Source organism: Pleurodeles waltl, chromosome 12 (assembly GCF_031143425.1).
Source record: "Pleurodeles waltl isolate 20211129_DDA chromosome 12, aPleWal1.hap1.20221129, whole genome shotgun sequence".
NCBI classification, from domain to species: domain Eukaryota; kingdom Metazoa; phylum Chordata; class Amphibia; order Caudata; family Salamandridae; genus Pleurodeles; species Pleurodeles waltl.
This window is the reverse complement of record NC_090451.1, coordinates 47,623,708-47,643,333: the sequence shown is the minus strand read 5'-3', so window position 1 is coordinate 47,643,333 and position 19,626 is coordinate 47,623,708. Positions and strand designations below refer to the sequence as shown.

General features: G+C 44.7%; 1 protein-coding gene across 2 annotated transcripts in view; it reads right to left on the bottom strand.

The window, feature by feature from the left end:
* USE1 (unconventional SNARE in the ER 1) overlaps positions 1 to 15,776 on the bottom strand; it is a 47,443-nt gene extending 31,667 nt beyond the window's left edge. Inside the window, exons 1-4 of one of the 2 annotated variants that reach the window (XM_069216289.1) lie at positions 15,567 to 15,776; positions 9,516 to 9,565; positions 4,453 to 4,531; positions 1,346 to 1,498 (exon numbers count right to left, since the gene is read on the bottom strand). In XM_069216289.1, the coding sequence (XP_069072390.1) occupies positions 1,346 to 1,498; positions 4,453 to 4,531; positions 9,516 to 9,565; positions 15,567 to 15,695 (411 nt within the window). In that variant the 5' untranslated portion in view covers positions 15,696 to 15,776. Of the gene's footprint in view, positions 1 to 1,345; positions 1,499 to 4,452; positions 4,532 to 9,515; positions 9,566 to 15,432; positions 15,456 to 15,566 lie in introns of those variants that run through there. The other variant, XM_069216290.1, reaches the window with a different exon arrangement.
* Positions 15,777 to 19,626: the final 3,850 nt, after the last annotated feature.

Genomic DNA, 19,626 nt, shown 5'->3' with positions numbered 1-19,626 from the left:
CCGTCCCAAATCAAAGACATAATAAAACAAAACTCATTATGCTTTGAATCTACACTTAAAAGCGAATAGCAGTGTTTTCCTGCGTAACATCAGAGGTTAACAACACACAAGCCTGTCAAGACGATTCTGCATCGGTGTGCATCTTACTTGTCACATCAAGAAAGCCTTGTTCTTGAAAGCAACTTCTTCGCTCACCTCTTGTTACTCAACGACAGGAGTATCTGTGAAGCACCTTCCAGAAAGAACAAACTCCACAGGCATCACATGCAGGACAGTTCTGTTGCCTGCTTAGAGCAAGGCAGCCTAGAGGACAAGACACTGAGCTATTTACTAAAACTCCTGTACAGAACCCAAGAGGTACTAGAGGCTTCCAAGTCAGCTTCATGGCCCCTTGGAAATGGGTTCTTACAGTGCACTTCACTGGGCAAATGCAGCAGAGCTAAGCAATGTTACGGAGAAGAAAGGGGGCAGGCTGGCAAAAAAAGTCAGTAAAGAGAAAAGGAAAGACCTTCACAGTTTTGGATTTTTTTGTACTATTTGAATCTCTTTCCTGGTTCTCACCTAATAAAACAGTGAATTACCAGACTTTCTGTGATTACATTATGGGGCTCATTTGGAGCTCCACAGGAATTTTGCATGGGAAAATGCACCTGGTGAAGAGTGCCACAATGGGTGCAGTATTTACCAGGTGTGGTATTACACTATCCTTCCAAGTTCCATACCACAGTAATGCTGCCTGCGGAATGTTCATTTTGTGCCTTGCTCTGCACATTTTGCACCAGGATTTAACCTTTCAAGAAGTGAATGCCAAATCTAGAAACTGGTTTAACAGTTTCTCAGCACATCTAGGGAATAAGACTGAGAAGGAGTTGTCCCCTGTCTGAGGTGCCCAAACTCTGAATCATTTTTTTAATTTTTTTATTTTTTTTTAAAAGGGTGCAGTTTCCACCAGGTTTTACCTGGTCAAAATCACACAGACAAAAAAAACCAGTGCAGTAATTCACAGAAAAAACATGAATGCAGATTTGAGTCAAAGTCCTGTTGGTGCCCAAATTGCTAAATGTGCTGTAAAACATTGGGAGCCTTTCTATTTTACACCAACTACCCTAAGACTCCCTTATTGATGACATGCAAGCTGTAACTTGAGACCTACTACTACAGCGGTTATGGCTTTTTTTTTTAACACAAGGGTCCTCTCCCATGTACGGGGGGGCAGGTAGATTTCTACTGAAGTGACCTTAATAAATTAAGGAGGCAAAAAAATGAATACTTGCATAATTTAAACAAGAATAACCCAATTAAAGCACAACTGCTTACAAAAAGCAAAGGTTTTGTCTTGACCTACTTTGCCCAGCAGTTCGTTCCTCATCTCTCCTGTGTATCGCGCTTTCGCCTGTAGATGAACTGTTTTTGTGGCTGGAGTTCGCTCTTTACTGGTGGTTGGGATGCGGCCTGGGGCCAAGAACTGATTCGCCAACGCCTTTTCTGTTGGAGTGGCCTAGGAAAACAAACATAACCATGAGACCATAAAGGCGCCTTTTCACAAAACACTAAGTTAAAAACCTCCTGCCCAATATTCAAAAACAGCAACAGTAAAAGGACAATGAAAGACCTGTATTAGGAGAATGTCTACAGTCAAATGAATTAAGCGGGGTGACGTTTCACTTTTAATGGAAGAGCACACAATGGTTGTTACAGTATAAATCGTCTGATTACCTTTCACTAATATATAATCTTACACAATAAATCTGACGTTAGCTGCAAATAATGCACCGATATTGGTTATCCCACGATGTGACAAACAGGTGGCCGTGAAGTAAACAGCGCTGTGTTCAACTCCACAAAATGGTGAACACATTAGGAGGTAATAAACCACTCCCTTGATGATTTGTTTGGAAGACAACATTAATTAACTGTGAATTTCACACATCAGGTGCAATATGTAAAATAGTTAGCTCTCCCGTGCTCACGGTATTTTTTTTTTTTTTACATTTGTCTATTTATTAACAAATATTTTACTTATAGTCCCTGTATTTACAGAACTTCGTTTTAAATTAGATGAAAAAATAAATTTCGTCTAGTATGTTTCCACATTTATTGAACGAACAAACAGAAAATTGGATGTGCTGGGGTTTTTTGAGCTACAAGCAGTCGTCGATGAAACAGAAAAACGCTTATCTGAAAGCTACAAGCAGTCACAAACAATACAGCTTTACACTCATCTGTAAACTACAAACAGTCATAGACAATACAGCAGAACACTCGTCTGTAAACTACAGTCATAGACAATACAGCATACCACTCATCTGTAAACTACAGTCAGACAATACAGAGGAACAACCATCTGTAAACTACAAGCAGTCACAGACAATACAGCATACCACTCTTCTATAAACTACAAACAGTCATAAACAATACAGCAGAACACTCATCTGTAAACTACAGTCAGACAATACAGCATATCACTCATCTGTAAACTACAGTCAGACAATAAAGAGGAACAGCCATCTGTAAACTACAAGCAGTCACAGACAATACAGCATACCACTCATCTGTAAACTACAGTCATAGACAATACACCATAACACTCATCTGTAAACTAGTCAAAGACAATACAGCATAACAATCATCTGTAAACTACAAGCAGTCACAGACAATACAACATACCACTCATCTGTAAACTACAGTCATAGACAATACAGGGAGTGCAGAATTATTAGGCAAATGAGTATTTTGACCACATCATCCTCTTTATGCATGTTGTCTTACTCCAAGCTGTGTAGGCTCGAAAGCCTACTACCAATTAAGCATATTAGGTGATGTGCATCTCTGTAATGAGAAGGGGTGTGGTCTAATGACATCAACACCCTATATCAGGTGTGCATAATTATTAGGCAACTTCCTTTCCTTTGGCAAAATGGGTCAAAAGAAGGACTTGACAGGCTCAGAAAAGTCAAAAATAGTGAGACATCTTGCAGAGGGATGCAGCACTCTTAAAATTGCAAAGCTTCTGAAGCGTGATCATCGAACAATCAAGCGTTTCATTCAAAATAGTCAACAGGGTCGCAAGAAGCGTGTGGAAAAACCAAGGCGCAAAATAACTGCCCATGAACTGAGAAAAGTCAAGCGTGTAGCTGCCACGATGCCACTTGCCACCAGTTTGGCCATATTTCAGAGCTGCAACATCACTGGAGTGCCCAAAAGCACAAGGTGTGCAATACTCAGAGACATGGCCAAGGTAAGAAAGGCTGAAAGACGACCACCACTGAACAAGACACACAAGCTGAAACGTCAAGACTGGGCCAAGAAATATCTCAAGACTGAATTTTCTAAGGTTTTATGGACTGATGAAATGAGAGTGAGTCTTGATGGGCCAGATGGATGGGCCCGTGGCTGGATTGGTAAAGGGCAGAGAGCTCCAGTCCGACTCAGACGCCAGCAAGGTGGAGGTGGAGTACTGGTTTGGGCTGGTATCATCAAAGATGAGCTTGTGGGGCCTTTTCGGGTTGAGGATGGAGTCAAGCTCAACTCCCAGTCCTACTGCCAGTTCCTGGAAGACACCTTCTTCAAGCAGTGGTACAGGGAGAAGTCTGCATCCTTCAAGAAAAACATGATTTTCATGCAGGACAATGCTCCATCACACGCGTCCAAGTACTCCACAGCGTGGCTGGCAAGAAAGGGTATAAAAGAAGGAAATCTAATGACATGGCCTCCTTGTTCACCTGATCTGAACCCCATTGAGAACCTGTGGTCCATCATCAAATGTGAGATTTACAAGGAGGGAAAACAGTACACCTCTCTGAACAGTGTCTGGGAGGCTGTGGTTGCTGCTGCACGCAATGTTGATGGTGAACAGATCAAAACACTGACAGAATCCATGGATGGCAGGCTTTTGAGTGTCCTTGCAAAGAAAGGTGGCTATATTGGTCACTGATTTGTTTTTGTTTTGTTTTTGAATGTCAGAAATGTATATTTGTGAATGTTGAGATGTTATATTGGTTTCACTGGTAATAATAAATAATTGAAATGGGTATATATTTTTTTTTGTTAAGTTGCCTAATAATTATGCACAGTAATAGTCACCTGCACACACAGATATCCCCCTAACATAGCTAAAACTAAAAACAAACTAAAAACTACTTCCAAAAATATTCAGCTTTGATATTAATGAGTTTTTTGGGTTCATTGAGAACATGGTTGTTGTTCAATAATAAAATTAATCCTCAAAAATACAACTTGCCTAATAATTCTGCACTCCCTGTACACCCGAACACTCATCTGTAAACTAGTCAAAGACAATACAGCATACCACTCATCTGTAAACTACAAACAGTCAGACAATGCACCAGAACATTCTTCCAAAAGTGGCTCAGAACCGTATTTTGCCTACGTACTAAAACAGAAATCCACCTTTAGTACCAACACTCAGTTTAACAAAAGACTGCACCTTACCAGTTTTTCGTTCTCTAGCAAGCCCTTTAAGAAATCCACTTTCCGTGAATACTCACTGAGCACTTCTAGAGTAGGGGAACTGAAAATAAATCAAAGGTTAATGTTTTAATGGTAATATTGCTTTTATTATTTCAATATTATATCTTGACTTCAGTCGCTGATCACTTCGCTCTAAAAGGAGGGGGCAGTGCGGCACGCAGAGGGGGAGGGTTGGTTTTGGGAGGTGGAAGTAGAATTTTACTAAATTACATTTTTTTAAAAACACCCCCCCATAGCTCCTCATCCCAGATGCCCCGCCCCTTTCACGAGTGGATAATAAACACAGTTTATTATCCCCTCGTTGTGAAAGTTTTGCAGCTTCTGCTGCTGGCGGTGGGTGACGCTCCTCCGCCCTAACGGAGAAGCCGCCCCTGCTTGAAACTGTTCTCAACGTGATCAGGAAATCACATTTGTTAAAGGAATTAGAAGAACATCAATCACGGTGCAAGGGGAAGGAGGACAAAGAAATATAGAGAGAAGTGAACGTGATGCAATGTGGCGGATCTCTGGGCACCCACAAGTAGTAACAATTGTTATTCTCTTAAAGGCAACTATAGGGATAAATCATGGTCTGTTTGCAGTAAAAATAAAACTCCCAACTTGATGTGGTCACCATCTTTATTAACAAAAATGTTCAAACAGCCCAACGGAGTATTCATCTTTCAGCTAATGCTTTTGGCCGCTTGAGTGAATCTTTGGAACTTTATAAGGGATAACATTACAACAACTTTTTATTTAAAAAAAAAGAAACAAAAACAAGACTGAAGCAAAAGCAGGAGAGTCTTTGATACAGTCCACATTTGGTTTCTTGGCCGACTTCGATGTGCTTATGCTGCATGCATTAGCACATTAAACTTTAACCTGTTGGCATTCCCTATGTCTGTCTGCTGATCTGTTTCCTTCTTCTGTGCCTTTTAATCTAGAAGGGGGAATCCCTGCCCATGCATAACACAATCTTTTTTCTTTTCATTTTACTGCACTGTGTTTTAGCCATTTGTGGGCTGTACCCCTTTATTTACTTTGCCATCTGAACATAAACCAAAAGGAATTTGGCAGGAAGAGAGGAGACCCGTCTTCCTTTCCTGCATTCTTGTTGAAGTACTTGTGCTCGACTACGATATATGCTGGCATATGTTGCCAATTCATATAAATAATGCATTATTTCTAAACCTCAGAAGAAAGTAGTTTCTGGCTCTGCTCTGACCTTCTCCGTCACCTTATTGTTTCCACTGTGCACATTACCATCATTAAAACCTAATCAAGCTCCATTAGATCCTTTTCGGGCACCAGAATATAGTTCAGGAAAAGCAGTTCTGGCCTGCACCAAACAAGCTTCTGCTTTATCTTTGGGAATAATGCTGATGGGATGTCAGTTCAAACAGCATACAATGAACTTCAACACTCAAACCACTCATGATATAAACGTACTTGATAATTCTATCATGCAAACACTGCAGGATCAGTAAAACAGTAAAAAATGAATCTCTCTTAAATCTATACACATTCAAATATTACTTCTGCATTCAGTGCAACCACCCACGGTGCTGCCGAATTGTACGCTTTGTCTAACAGAATCCTTCTCTGGGCCCTACAGTTTCCCTACAGTTTCTACAATCAATTCTGTGGCTAACAGCCTCTGGGGGTCAGTGGAATTTCACTTTTTGTTATTATGATCCTTTGCAAGATTTACTGAAGTATACTCAGACAATTAGAAAATGACTGGGGAGGACTCACTCAGTCACCACCTTCTCAATGCAGCTTTTCACAGCCATCGCCGGCTCACTAGCATAAGCAGCCCTTGTTTCAAGGAGCTCTCTCTTTGGTGCTACCAATATTGTATCCTTTCCCTTTGAGTACACCTTTAGTCATCATCTGTCTTATTCTTGAGGGTTTTTTTCAGCATTTTTTCCCCCATTCTCCTTTCTCCACTTAATACACTTACATAAGCTGTGTGTGGCCTTCCTTTTAGTGTCCGGGAGCAGCCACAAGTTACTGGCCTTTATTCTGTGAGGCTAACATTGTTTAATGACAGAGCTGAGGCAGAGTCAGTCACACTGGATGCAGGTTTCATGTATGACTGATTCAAACCCAGCCAGTCCGAGATGGTTCTGAATATGTCCAGCTCTACTAACCTTATAGTGCCTTGACTAAATCTAAACCAGCATTACAAGCCTTTCAGAAGCAAAACTGCCAAGCCACTGACCTTTACCCACCTCTACCAGCCTTTTACAGTTGATTCTGACATGCAACCAACTACTCCTCAGTCCTTGCAAAGGGTGGATGACAAGGGATAGACTCTGGTTCAAGTCTGCACCATTTCAGAGGCGATCCTGCCAACCAAATCAGCTCATGTCACGTGAAACCTTCAGCCTTTGCAGGATTTTTAGCCAGCAGCACACTACCCTCTAAGATTTGTAGTTTCACATTTCCCCCCTTTTCCCGTTTCTAAGCAAATGCCCTGTTCCTATCTAAAAGGCTGCAAAGGTCTACAAGTTCAGCATTTGACTTGGGACCACTAACAGATATGAGCCAGACTGGTCCTCTGCCCTACCAACCTTTCAGTGACAATATCCAAGTTATTAGAAAGACACACCAAACAAGTATCCCAGACGTAAGTACTAGAATTACTACAGTTTTACCAAATGGCAACTTTCAGGATACAATTTCCGTACTTCAATCCATGGAGTAATTTTATTCCTTTTCACTACATGAAAACAAATACATTTTGAGAAGGTGAGACCCATATTACTGACAACTAGCTCTCAAAGGTTCAAGGTGCGAAAAACGTTTGAGTGTTCATGCAGACGCTGACTGGCAAATTAATGCACTGGCCACCTGGGTCAAATAGAGATCAAAGCACTGGGACTTAAAGAAATCCCTAGCTACTGTACAAAGCAGGCAGTTTGAGGCCTGTTACAGAAACGCTTAAACACAGGGAGGTAGGAAAATGCTGAAAGATTGGACAGGGGATTTAGTTGTTGAAACAGGACGCTGTGCTACGTATGGGAGGAGATGTATAAATATGATGTGTTGTCCTGAGAAGTGAGCTACTTTCACTTTAGGGGTGGTCAAGAAGGGAAAGGTTAATGTTGAATTACACGACTATTACTGGAGCGTGAAAGATAACTAGCAGTGCTCGATGAGTGGTTCCTTTGGAGTTCAACTGGTTCCTTTGGCAGGCTGCAGAACTGTGTTGCGCAGTGGACCACCAGGGCTCCTTGGGGAGAAGCACACCATCTTGTGCATTCTATTGATGACACAGTGGAAGATGCAAAGAAAGATTATGAAGTACAGACAACAAGAAACAAATACAGGGACACATAAGGCTACTGTGTCTCAAGTATGTGTGCCGTGCAAACCCTCAGATTAGTTACTCATGGAAGTTTTTGGATCAGAAAGGTAAGTACTATTCTCACTTGAAACTAATGAAGCCGGTTTGTCACTTGACCTTTTTTTTTTTTTTTTTTTTAAAGGAGGGATAGCTGAAAAAAGTTATCATCAATGGATAACATCATGGATAATGGGATGCAATGCAGCGAAAGAAAATTTGTTGATTTTCTGTGGTTCCGATACTGGTCATCGGAGGATGCTGCTGCTGTTTTGCCCATGATCTAATGAGCTGGTGAAGAGAGAGTAACCAGAACAAAGGAGGGCTTGCGGCCGGCTCTAGGCAGTGGTAAGTTGTAGGACAATGATTAGCTACAACACAACAAACGTACCATAGGACACAGATACGTGTGATTGGAACATTCGCTTTTGCGTCTTTGAAAGGCTGTGAACCTGATAGAGGTTTGTGGATGAGGTTCAGGTATTTAAGATGGAGAGTAAAAACAGGTTGTTTTTTTTTAATATAAAAACTCTTTTTATTGAAACAAGGTTCAGGATACCGCTTGCATACTTTACCAATGCAGACGAACATTGAATAATAGTGGTAACAATAGTGGCTGTCAGTCATTACTAGTTACAATAACAATCAATCAATGGCGTTTTTACGGCCAGATTACCAAAGGTCTGGAGCATGCACCCAGCATATAACCCCCTTAGTTTATTTGGATTCCCCTTATGATGACTCCGCTACCACGCCTCCTCTATAACCACACCATGGCCCCCAGACATTTTCCCATTTTTTAGGCGCATCCTCGACTTTGATATACCACCCTTTCTGCCCTTTGACCCCAATCCAAGTCGGATTTCCATCCAAACGTGCACAAAAAATCCCCAGACAAGGATCAAGGGCTCTGTATGCGAAGGGACTGGAGCTGCTCCTCACAGCTGAGGTACAACAATTGCTCTCGCTTTTACACTACTACGGACGGCATGTAGCTTGGTAGTTCAGGCTGGATTTCTCTTACTAGAGCAAGATCAACTCTGATTTACGTGCGCTAGATTTGTGCAGGGAAAAGAACGAACGGTTCAGATACATGTAAAATAAACTAAATGAGGTTCATTAGATTTCTTACCTTAATTTGCAAACCACACAAAGGTACCACTTACCCGCTATACTATGATGTTCTCATAAAAAGGTCACTTTACAAAGATTGGAATATCAAAATCCCTACCTGCAATACAGTCAGTAGTGTGCTACAATGGAAACACTGCCCGCTAGTGAAGAAGTGTGATTCTGCCAAACTTTCTACTGCACAGTAAGGTATGACACTTTGGGATAGAGAAAATGTATTTCGGCAATGCATCTAGGAAAAACAGAATCTCAGAATGACAAAAAATGTTCGACTTCACACAAGAATGTGCTTAGGAGCACACATTTATTTCAGCATACTTCTACTGCCCAACTCGACAGTCTGCCCTGTCCTGACACAATCCCTCCAAGCGGGAGGAGAAAGCACTGGTGTGTACCTACATGGCTCCCAGAGATAGATATAGAGCTCATATGCTATTGGGATGGGTATAAGCCACTTTCCTTTTATGGGTTTTACTATTTGATATTCATTGGTATCTGCATATGTGCTCCAAAGTTTCCTAATACGAGTGCCCACCTGTTTGCGGGATTAGTCACAGTGCCTCACCTGGGGTGCTTCTTGAGTGTCGTCAGCATGTGATCCAGAGCGCCCACATACTGTAATAGAGAAAACAGAGAAGATGAGGAACATAATCTGGTCAGGGCACAACGGAAGCAGGGCCCTTGTGAGATGATACACATCAGTTAATCACTGCAAAGAAGAACAAGTGTATCCTTGCATTTTAAAACGGTTGTGAATGCAAGACATAGTTGGCTTGTGAAGTACCTAACTTGGCCAGCAGTGGTGCGGTTCACACCCTGTGAGGTCATCAAGAAGCATTTTCAAACGATAGATATTTAAAAAAAAAAAATACAGAACAAAGGACATTTACAATAACAGAAGGGTTCTTTTTTAGGTAATAAGAACTGCTCAGAAGTGACGAAGGTTGCCTTCTACAGACATAATTTAACAGTTACATTTAGCTTTCGCTACTAACAATCGCAATACATGTTTTATAAAAAAACAAGTGACAGAAATAAAACAACTCACTTCCATGAGTGAGGGTCTCAGGGGTCCTCCGATTATGTTGCTATGAACTTAAAACTGTGCTTAAGGATGTCACTGACACAGAAGAATGTGAGGTAGGCAGCCACGTTTGATGGTACATACCATTTCCATCTGGTTACCAATTGGTTTGGATCAAACCTTGCCAGCTTACAAGTTGTCTCCAAATTCAAGGGATAATCCTGGTAGGTGGCAGGATCAGATTCCTGGTAATAGCCAGGACTTAACAGCTCTAGATGATTTATAGGGTATCTTATTCATGCTGAAAGAATTCCACAGCTTGGCAGTGTGTACCGTAAAGGTGGCCACCCAACTGCTAGATTGTCTGAACCGGAAAAGGGTCAGAAGTGTGGCTACTCTAGATCTGAGAGACCGCCACAAAATTCCTATAGAAAAGCTCTATGACTCTGCTTGACCCAATGAGTGATGCAGAGTGACCTATCCGAGATATGTCTTGCTACCTGGAGGACACAGAAGATCTTGAAATGCGGAGTGATATCATCATAAATGCCAAAGAGTTAAAGCACTGGAGTCTGCAGAGTATATAGACATGAGCCTCGAGTATAGTTTAAAGTATCCCAGAGTAGCAAAATCAAACCATGGTTGAAGAAGCCGCTTTGCTAAGTGAAATGCAGGGAATCTGCCACTGGATATACTGGGGAAGCGCGGCTTGATAACGAAGGATCCATCAAGAAGAACTAGAAAAAATGCGAGTAAGCCACTTTCACCTTCGAGATTAGCTGAAAGACTGGGAAATGAGCCACAATCCCCCGATCCCCAATAGGATAGGGAGCCAGTTGCCCATATTCAAGCTGGACCTGGAACTGCTGCATTGTTGAAAGCTCTCTTAACCATCCACTACCTACAACTGGAGATTCTTCGCACAATTCCACCACAAAGTCTGTGTTCCACGGGGCTCATCATTCCCTCAGATTCTAGTCAATGCTTAACTGAGGCTACAAGGGGATGTTGTTAAGAGCTTCCACTTATAAACTGAGAGCTCGATTATGAAATCGGCTGGATTAAGGCACGGGAATGCATGAACTGACATTTCTGGAGAGTATCATCACACCTAAATCTGGCCATTACAAGTTATTCAGCCCCGAACAGTAACCACGTGGGGACCCTATTTCCGGACGAATAATGGGCCCATTTCTGCTCCCATACATCAACTGCTTTAAGTAGGTGGTAAACTGGAGTTGTGATTGCTACAAATCGTAGAAAGGGAGGGCACCCGGTGCCAGGCGAGTCCGGTTTAGAAATGGGGGTGGGGGGTGGAGGGGATGTTCTGCTCTCTCCCTTTGAGTTGCAGGCATTAGGTGGCTGTGGGCCTGTGACCCTGCCTACCCACATGCGAGTTTACCGGGTGCATTTAAGCACCTCTGGTTAGCTGCGGATCCAGAGTATCAGCAGCTGGCAATTCGGTTGCAGAACACCATTCCAGGTGTGATCAGGAGGGGACTATGCCCACTTGGAATGCAGCTTCACCTGCCTTGCTACCGGGGTGTTAATGTATGCGGATAACACCCTGAAGACACCACATTATGGGCCATATTTATACTTTTTAACGCCGCGTTTGCGCCGCTTTTTGACGCAAACTTACAAAAAACAATTGTATTTTGCAAGTTTGCGCCGCTTTTGCGTCAAAAAATGACGCAAATGCAGCGCTAAAAAAGTATAAATATGGGCCTATATTTGTTGCTTGTCACCGGGTGTTTCAAAGCCATAGAGGACTCAATGGCCAAAACTAGTTCAAGGTCAATGAACTTAAGATTGGAAAACTACAGTTCTGTCTCAGAAATCCCCCAAAACTCTCATTTTAATAGCCAGAGTGCTTCACCTCTCCTTGGAATAACAAAAACATATACCAAAAACTGGACAACCAACAATCACCCACAAACAAATCAAGACCAGTTAAGGAGAACTTGGAAAAAGGTATTCCTTTTTTTCCCCAGAAGAACGTCAGACTGTGTCAGGGTATTCTGTTTCAGTATAGCACTGCAAAGTTTGTTTATTTAAATGAAAATCTGAAAATGTCTATACATAATAAGAGGAACTAAACTGACAACTAGCAAATAATTGTTCTATCATTTAAGGGTGTTAGCTTACTTGGCTCATTTACACAGATGTGATTCTCGTGATCTGTAAATGTATAAAAGACTATTAAAAATGTTCTTAAAAAAAAAAAAAAAAAAAAAAAAAATCACAGCACGAGCGCAGGCTCATTGATCCTTTTGGCTGCAAGACACTCTAAGATTTTTTTCACCTAACTTGCAAGGCTAAGGGTGAACTTGCCCTTAGTCTCATAAAAAGAGGTCCATGACATGGGAGAAAATGTGGATAAAACTAACTAGAGGGAGAGGGACCACAGCCACTGGAACAAACAACCAGCCTAGTCTGACGAAGGAACTTCGAGTCTGCCTCAAATCTCAAAATAACTTTAGAGTCCAAAACAATAGTCCTACGATTTTGACTATGATCAGTTTTCCACAAACTGAAGGATTATTGGGACTGGAGTGTCCTCTGCATGGTAAACAAACACGTTCCCGTGCCCGTTCATGTCGTTCTGTTTGACCCGCGCATCACATGCTAACCTAGAGTAGGCACAGAGGCAAAAGACCATCCCTGGTAATAGGAGGTCCAGAGCCTGAATGTCCAGTGGCCCCCCCACACATTGTGTAAAGGTTTTCCCCCCCCAAAAAAAAAGTCTCAAACTGGCAAAGCAGCAGACCCTAATTCTATTTTTAAATTTTGGGATTTGGAGTTTGAGTTGGTTCAAGGCTCGTGTCTAACGTCAAGTCATCAAAAGACGGGCAGAACTTTTTCATCTATGCAACATAGGTAACTTCGAGCAAGGTGTCGGTTCCCAATGAGAACTAGATTATAGTACAGAGAAGCATCACGTGTTACAGGACCCCACCTCTCAGTGAATGCTTGTGATTCCCCGTTTATAAAGGGGAAAAGAACTAGCAGTTTAGGCTCCACTAACTATTTGTGTAAATGCCAACGTGGTTTAAAGCTTGAAGTAGTGTGCCAAAGCACAAAACATAATGGAATACTACCCCCAAGGAGTTTCGGGTATTAGGGTTGTTTCAATCATTTCCATCTATTACACTAGCAGTCACAAATGTGGTACCAGCTTGTAATAAACACAGGCAAAGCCAACATGTCATGCCAACATTTGGAACTCTGACTAAAGAATTTAATGAATAGTGTGCTGCTATAAAAAAGGCTTTCTCTCTTCAATTAATCCAAGAGGGAAAGATTAAAGAGTTATTTTGTATTGTTGAGTTGAACAAAAAATCCCACATACATTGCAGCGTAAGCACTGAACAGTAACTGCCATGATACACCATACAACCAATTGCAGGAGGTGAGCCATGTTTTAAAGAATTGTTAACAGTTGTGCACTGTCAAGCCAGGCCTTAAAACAATACAGCTAAAGAGTAAAACGAGTTTTGGACGATTGGGTGCCTTGATCCACCTGTTGTATAGAACACAAGACCGTTTTAAGCTCACCCACGCAGATGTACTATTAGTAAGGAGTTTTGGGATTCTGCGAGTTTTACATAGCTGAAGACACAAAAGTGTGGTAAGCAGAGCCATCTAGTGGCCAATTTAATTGTAAAGAAACCCAACACACTGCTTAAACAGATAAGTACATATGGAGTCCATGAACACAGCCAAAGTCCAAAAGCATCACGTCTAGACCACTTAAGTCAAATCAGGTCATTAATGTGGAATGCACACATTTTAACAAGGAAGTAACAATGGAATAGAATTACACAGATTTATTGATCGGAGTTACGTTAAGTGGTATTTTAAGGATTTAGGGGACCCTAGGCAAGAAATATTTTGGTGGGCCCCTGCTTGGAACAACATTAAATTGTATTACCTATTTCCTGCTGGTTCAAGCCCCGTGTTGTCCAACAATATAGAATTATACGTAGAAGCTTGAGTTACAGAAATATGCAGACTTGAGCCTGAGAGAAAGACAACTTTCCCTGGGGCCCTTGTATGTGTGGGCCCTAAGTAATTGTGTTTTCCCCCCATACCTTAAAACATCTCTGGTTACATTTGAGAATTATGAATGTTATAGACTTCAGGTTAACATGTAAGCTTGATCAGTAACAGCTGCAGAGTAAATTTCCTTCTAGGCACCCAACAAATTATTTTAGCAGCTGGGCTTCCCTGAACTGGACATAACTATCAAAGGATTAAAATCATTACAGTCAGTTCTATCATACTCTGCCTTAGGTATGGTTCTGGTGTGGTTTATCAGGGTTTCCAAGTACATAGTCTGGTAGGCGGGTCTGCGGACTAATGTATTCACTCTAGGAATCAATATTGACTTCATGGTCACAACTTCAAATATGGGTGTGTCTGCTCCGCCCCTCATCCTTCCTAGAACGATAAAATGTACTACTGAATTGAGTAGCAATAAACATCTGTTATTTCAACACCAACAGACCCAAGGGTTAATGTGTGCTTTATGTTTTACAAAACAGGTTATGTTGTGTTACGGGGGAGGGGGCACAGACACTCCATCTTTCTTTGTATCACCCTGCGCTCTTCTGGCAACAGTACATTGTCCTTCATCCAGTGTGGATTTTAAGTCAAAGAACTGGGAGCCTTCCAACGATGACTACAATTATATCAGTCTATGTTTTTAAAGCACAGGGGCATTGCATCGGCCATGCAACTCAGCAAACAAGTTTTACTACTAAATGTAATGGCACTCATCGAGGAGGACAGGCTGGATCACTCAATGGAATTTGGACATGCAGACTCTTAGTTTGTGAGCTGCTGGGGCAAAACCTTTGGCAACTGTTCTTGCCATTTTTATTACAACGAGTTTTGCTCACTATGCAACAGAGGAACCAATAAGCCTGGAACATCCCCAAATGGACAGTATACAGATGAGTGTCAAACTCGCTCTTGTGCCAATGGTGAAGGTTAGGTGCTCTAAGGATGGGTAACTTAAACGTAACATAAAAAAAACGCAAAGAGCTTTGCCTTACAACATGAAAATGGGTGGCAACACTTCGCAGGTGTTTCGAGGACTTGATCTTCTGCCACGGCGCAAAGTAGTAGCCGGAGTACTGCCCCCTTCCCCAAGATATTGGACTTCACACTTTTCCTGTTTAAAAAGTGACGTGTTATATTATGTCGGACATGACACAAAATAATATAGCGGAGTAAGGGAAGGTTCACTCCAAACAGCACTTTCGGGGATGCTGTTCACACAGCACTAACACGGGTAATAAAAGGTCACAGAAGGCAACAAAACGCCGGTCGGTGATAATATAGGAAGCAGAGGATTGTCTGTTAATTTTCATGTTCTGTCAGTAATGAGAGCTAATGAACTGCCCGCTAATTAACTAACCGACCCAAGGGTCAGAACATGTCCCATAATTACCCGTTAACGGTCATCGGCTGCCTTGTGCCGGCTAGTGGTCTCGATGCTTTACGACTTAAGACCATACCGCTAATACACGTCACTTTCACTGCCAGTGACATCATACATCAGGGGGCGGAAGTGACGTCACCCACCTTCTCCAGCCGCCAGTCCCCACGCTCGGGGCTCTCCGAGGCCATGGTCTCGCAGCGCGACAGCAGCCGCAGGAAGTTAAGCTCCAGCCGGGAGCCGGCCATGACGCCAGCGTAGCACCCGGTGCCCATCACCGGAAGTGGTCAACTAATGACACGACAACGTCATAGCCCCGGGACACCCTCACGTCGGGTTGCGCAGGCGCATTTCGCAAATCTTTACCCCGCCCCTCTTGGAGCAGCGGTTTTCTCATTGGTCTTCCAGTCAATATTGGTTAAAAATGAAAGCGAAGAAGGACTTACCGTTGACAGTTAAACCAAAGAGCTGGTAGGAGATGGCCGGAGCGCCGCTGGGAGGAGCCGTAGAGACTTAAGAGGCCTAGAGCGTCTTCACCAAAACCTGCAGAGTGTGGGAGGGAGGGTGAGAACGTCACCATGGAGACGAGGAGGCCCAGCATCCCAGAGAGAAGCGGCATCTTGGACTAAACAAGGGCTCCTACAGTAGAGATCCAATTTAAAATATTATTTGGTTATAATTTGGCTGCCAATCCTTGGGGTGACTATCAGTCATGCGTGCTATGGCTTTTGTAGGACTTCCCAGGGACGTGCAGGACTCTGTGCACCCAGGTAATGTTAGGGGGTGCGAGTTAATTAGTTAATTAAAACCATTACGTTTATGATCAAATTCCTAGTTAACACACAATTCACAATAAAGTATAACACCTCTAGACAGACCTACGATCCCTAAAGTGCAAATGTGCCTATATACTAAAGTGCATCAGTCCTTGAGAGGGAAAGTTCAAAGTAATCATTAGGCAGTCCTTTTTTTCTTCTTCCATGCTATGCAGTATTGTACCGTTTTTGTGACCGCAGGTTTTGAGACTAAAATAGATACAAAATAAACTACTCAAACCATCGATTATATTTTTTGTCTTACCAATAGAAGGGGATGGGCCTGTGTTTCGTGCTAGTAAGGACTAATGCCGGGCAATACCCACTCCACCCCCACACGATACTTCACAGTTTGGGAAATCAATCTTTGCCGAGTTAAAAACAACTTAAAACTGCATGCCTGCACGTACACACCCCCAGTTGTACCCGTAACAGCCACAGCAGTCTTCGTCATTCAGACAGGGTGCCATTACACAGGCAAAACATGTGAGTCAAAGTTTCAGGTCCGAACCCGCACATGCGACACAGCCCGACATTTTTAGGCCGAAGCCATGGGCTCTTTTGCTTGCTTACCGGAAGGATCCCAAGGCAATATCAATAGGGTGTTGCCGTAGTCCAGGCGGCTCGTGACGAGGGCTTGGGTCACAGTCTTTCTGGTGTCGGCGGGGATCCAACGGAAGATCTTTCGGAGCATGCGGAGGGTGAGGAAGCAGGAGGATGATACGGCGTTGACTTGTTTGGTCATGGTGAGAAGAGGGTCCAAGATGAATCCGAGGTTGCGTGCGTGGTCTGAGGGGGTAGGTGCGGTGCCAAGGGCCGTGGGCCACCAGGAGTCGTCCAAGGCGGACCGGGTGTTTCCGAGGATGAGGACTTCCGTTTTGTCTGAGTTTAGTTTCAGACGGCTGAGTTTCATCCATTCTGCGACATCTCTCATTCCATCTTGCAGGTTGGTCTTGGCGCTGGTGGGGTCCTTGGTGAGGGAAAATATCAGCTGGGTGTCGTCGGCGTAGGAGGTGATGTTGATGTTGTGTTTGCATACGATGTCGGCAAGGGGGCTCATGTAGACATTGAAGAGAGTCGGGCTGAGCGAGGAGCCTTGTGGGACACCGCAGATGATCTCGGTGGGGTCTGAGCGGAAAGGTGGGAGGTAGACTCTTTGGGAGCGGTTGGAGAGGAAGGAGGTGATCCAGTCCAGGGCCTGTCATTGGATCCCGGTGGAGCGGAGGCAGGATATTAGGGTTCGGTGGCAGACGGTGTCGAAGGCAGCCGGGAGGTCGAGGCGGATGAGGGCGACTGTTTCTCCGTTGTCCATCAGAGTTCTGATGTCGTCTGTGACTGAGATGAGGGCGGTTTCTGTGCTGTGATTGGCTCGGAATCCAGACTGAGAGGGGTCGGGTAGGTTGTTGTCTTCCAGGAAGTTGGTAAGTTGTTTGTTGACGGTCTTCTCTATGACTTTGGCGGGGAAGGGGAGGAGCAAGATGGGGCGGAAGTTCTTCAGGTCGCTGGGGTCCGCCATAGGTTTCTTCAGTAGGGCGTTGACTTCTGCGTGTTTCCAGCTCTCGGGGAAGGTGGCAGAAGCAAACGAGCTGTTGATGATGGTCTGGAGATGCGGAGCGATGATGTCGTCGGCTTTGTTGAAGATGAAGTGTGGGCAGGGGTCCGAGGGGGCACCGGAGTGGATGGAGTTCATGGTGGCTTTGGTCTCTTCCGTGTTGATGTGAGTCCAGGCGTTGAGGGTGTTGGCTGGGGTTGTAGGTTCTGTGGTGGTTGGCTGGGTCTGGTGTCCGAAGCTGTCGTGTAGGTCGGTGATCTTACGATGGAAGAAGGTGGCGAGGGAGTTGCAGAGGTCTTGTGAGGGCGTGATGGTGTTGGCGTTAGGGTTGGAGAGCTCTTTGACAATGTTGAAGAGTTCTTTGCTGTTGTGAGTGTTCTTGTCCAGTCTGTCTGTGAAGGAGTTTCTTTTGGTGGCGCGGGTCAGTTGGTGGTGTTCGCGGGTGGCGTTCTTGAGGGCAGACATGTTATCTGCGGTGTGGTCCTTGCGCCAGGCTTTCTCGAGGGTGCGGCAGTTTTTTTTTAGATTCCTTGAGGGTGTCTGTGAACCAGAGAGGTTTCTTGGTGTTGGTCTGTCTTGGGAGGCGTCTGAGGGGAGCGAGGTTGTCTGCGCAGTTGGTGATCCAGTGCGTGAGGCTGAGGGCTGCGTCGTTGGGGTCGGTGGAGAAGGTGGGTTGGTTGTCGCTGAGAGTGGAGAGAAGCTGTTCCGCAGGGATTTTGTTCCAATGTCGGCGTGGGATGGATTGTGTGCGGAGGTGGCGCGTCTCGCATCGGAAGGTGAAGAGGACACATCTGTGGTCGGTCCAGTGTATAACGGAGGAGTGGCTGAAGGATACGTGGTTGCTGGCGGAGAAGATGGGGTCGAGCGTGTGTCCGGCGATGTGGGTGGGGGTGTTCACCAGTTGCTTGAGACCGAGGTTGGCGAGGTTGTCGAGCAGAGCGGTGGTGTTGGGGTCGTTGTTCTGTTCCAGGTGGAAGTTGAGGTCACCGAGGAGGATGTAGTCCGGCGAGGCAAGGACGTGCGGGGAGATGAAGTCAGTGATAGAGTCGCTGAAGAGGGCGCGAGGACCAGGGGGTCTGTAGATGAGAGTTCCTCTGAGGGTGGTCCTGGGGTCTGTGTGGATCTGGAAGTTTAGGTGTTCTGCGGCGAGGGGGGTGTCTTCTGTGGAGGTGGTGACGTTGATGGAGTCCTTGAAGACAATGGCGATTCCTCCACCGACTTGGTTGGTGCAGTCTCTCCTGGAGATCTTGTAGCCGTCGGGGATGGCTATGGCGATGTCGGGGGCCGAAGAGGCGTTCATCCAGGTCTCAGTGATGAAGGCGACGTCCGGTGCGGTGGAGTCCAGGAGGTCCCATAGTTCAATGGCGTGATTGTGGACGGAGCGTGCGTTGATCAGGATGCATTTGAGGTGGTTGTTGTCGCGTGGGCTGGCGGCCGGGGTGGTTTCGCGGTGGAAGGTGAGTTTGCAGGTGTGGCATGGGAAGGGTCCATGGGTACGTTTTGGGTTGGCTAGGAAGCAGGTGCTGGAGCGCCCCGGGTTGAGGGCGTGGAGGGTGTTGGGGTCATAGCGGTGCTTCGTGGTTTGGGAGTGCTGGGGGCCAGGGGACGTGGCGCTGGGCGCGGTCCAGGCGCGGACGGGCGCAGACGGGCTTGCATTTGGCGCGCCTTCGGCGCGGCTGCGCAGCGGCCGCCATAAGAGGGAGGAGGGGAGAAGAGAGGTGAGTAGCGCGGGGCTGGGCGAGGGGGAGTACTTACTGTTTTTAGCAGGTCTTGCTGGGAGGTGTCAGGAGCCTGGGCTGGTGGAGCTGCAGGGGGAGCGACCTACCCTTGGGTCAAGGG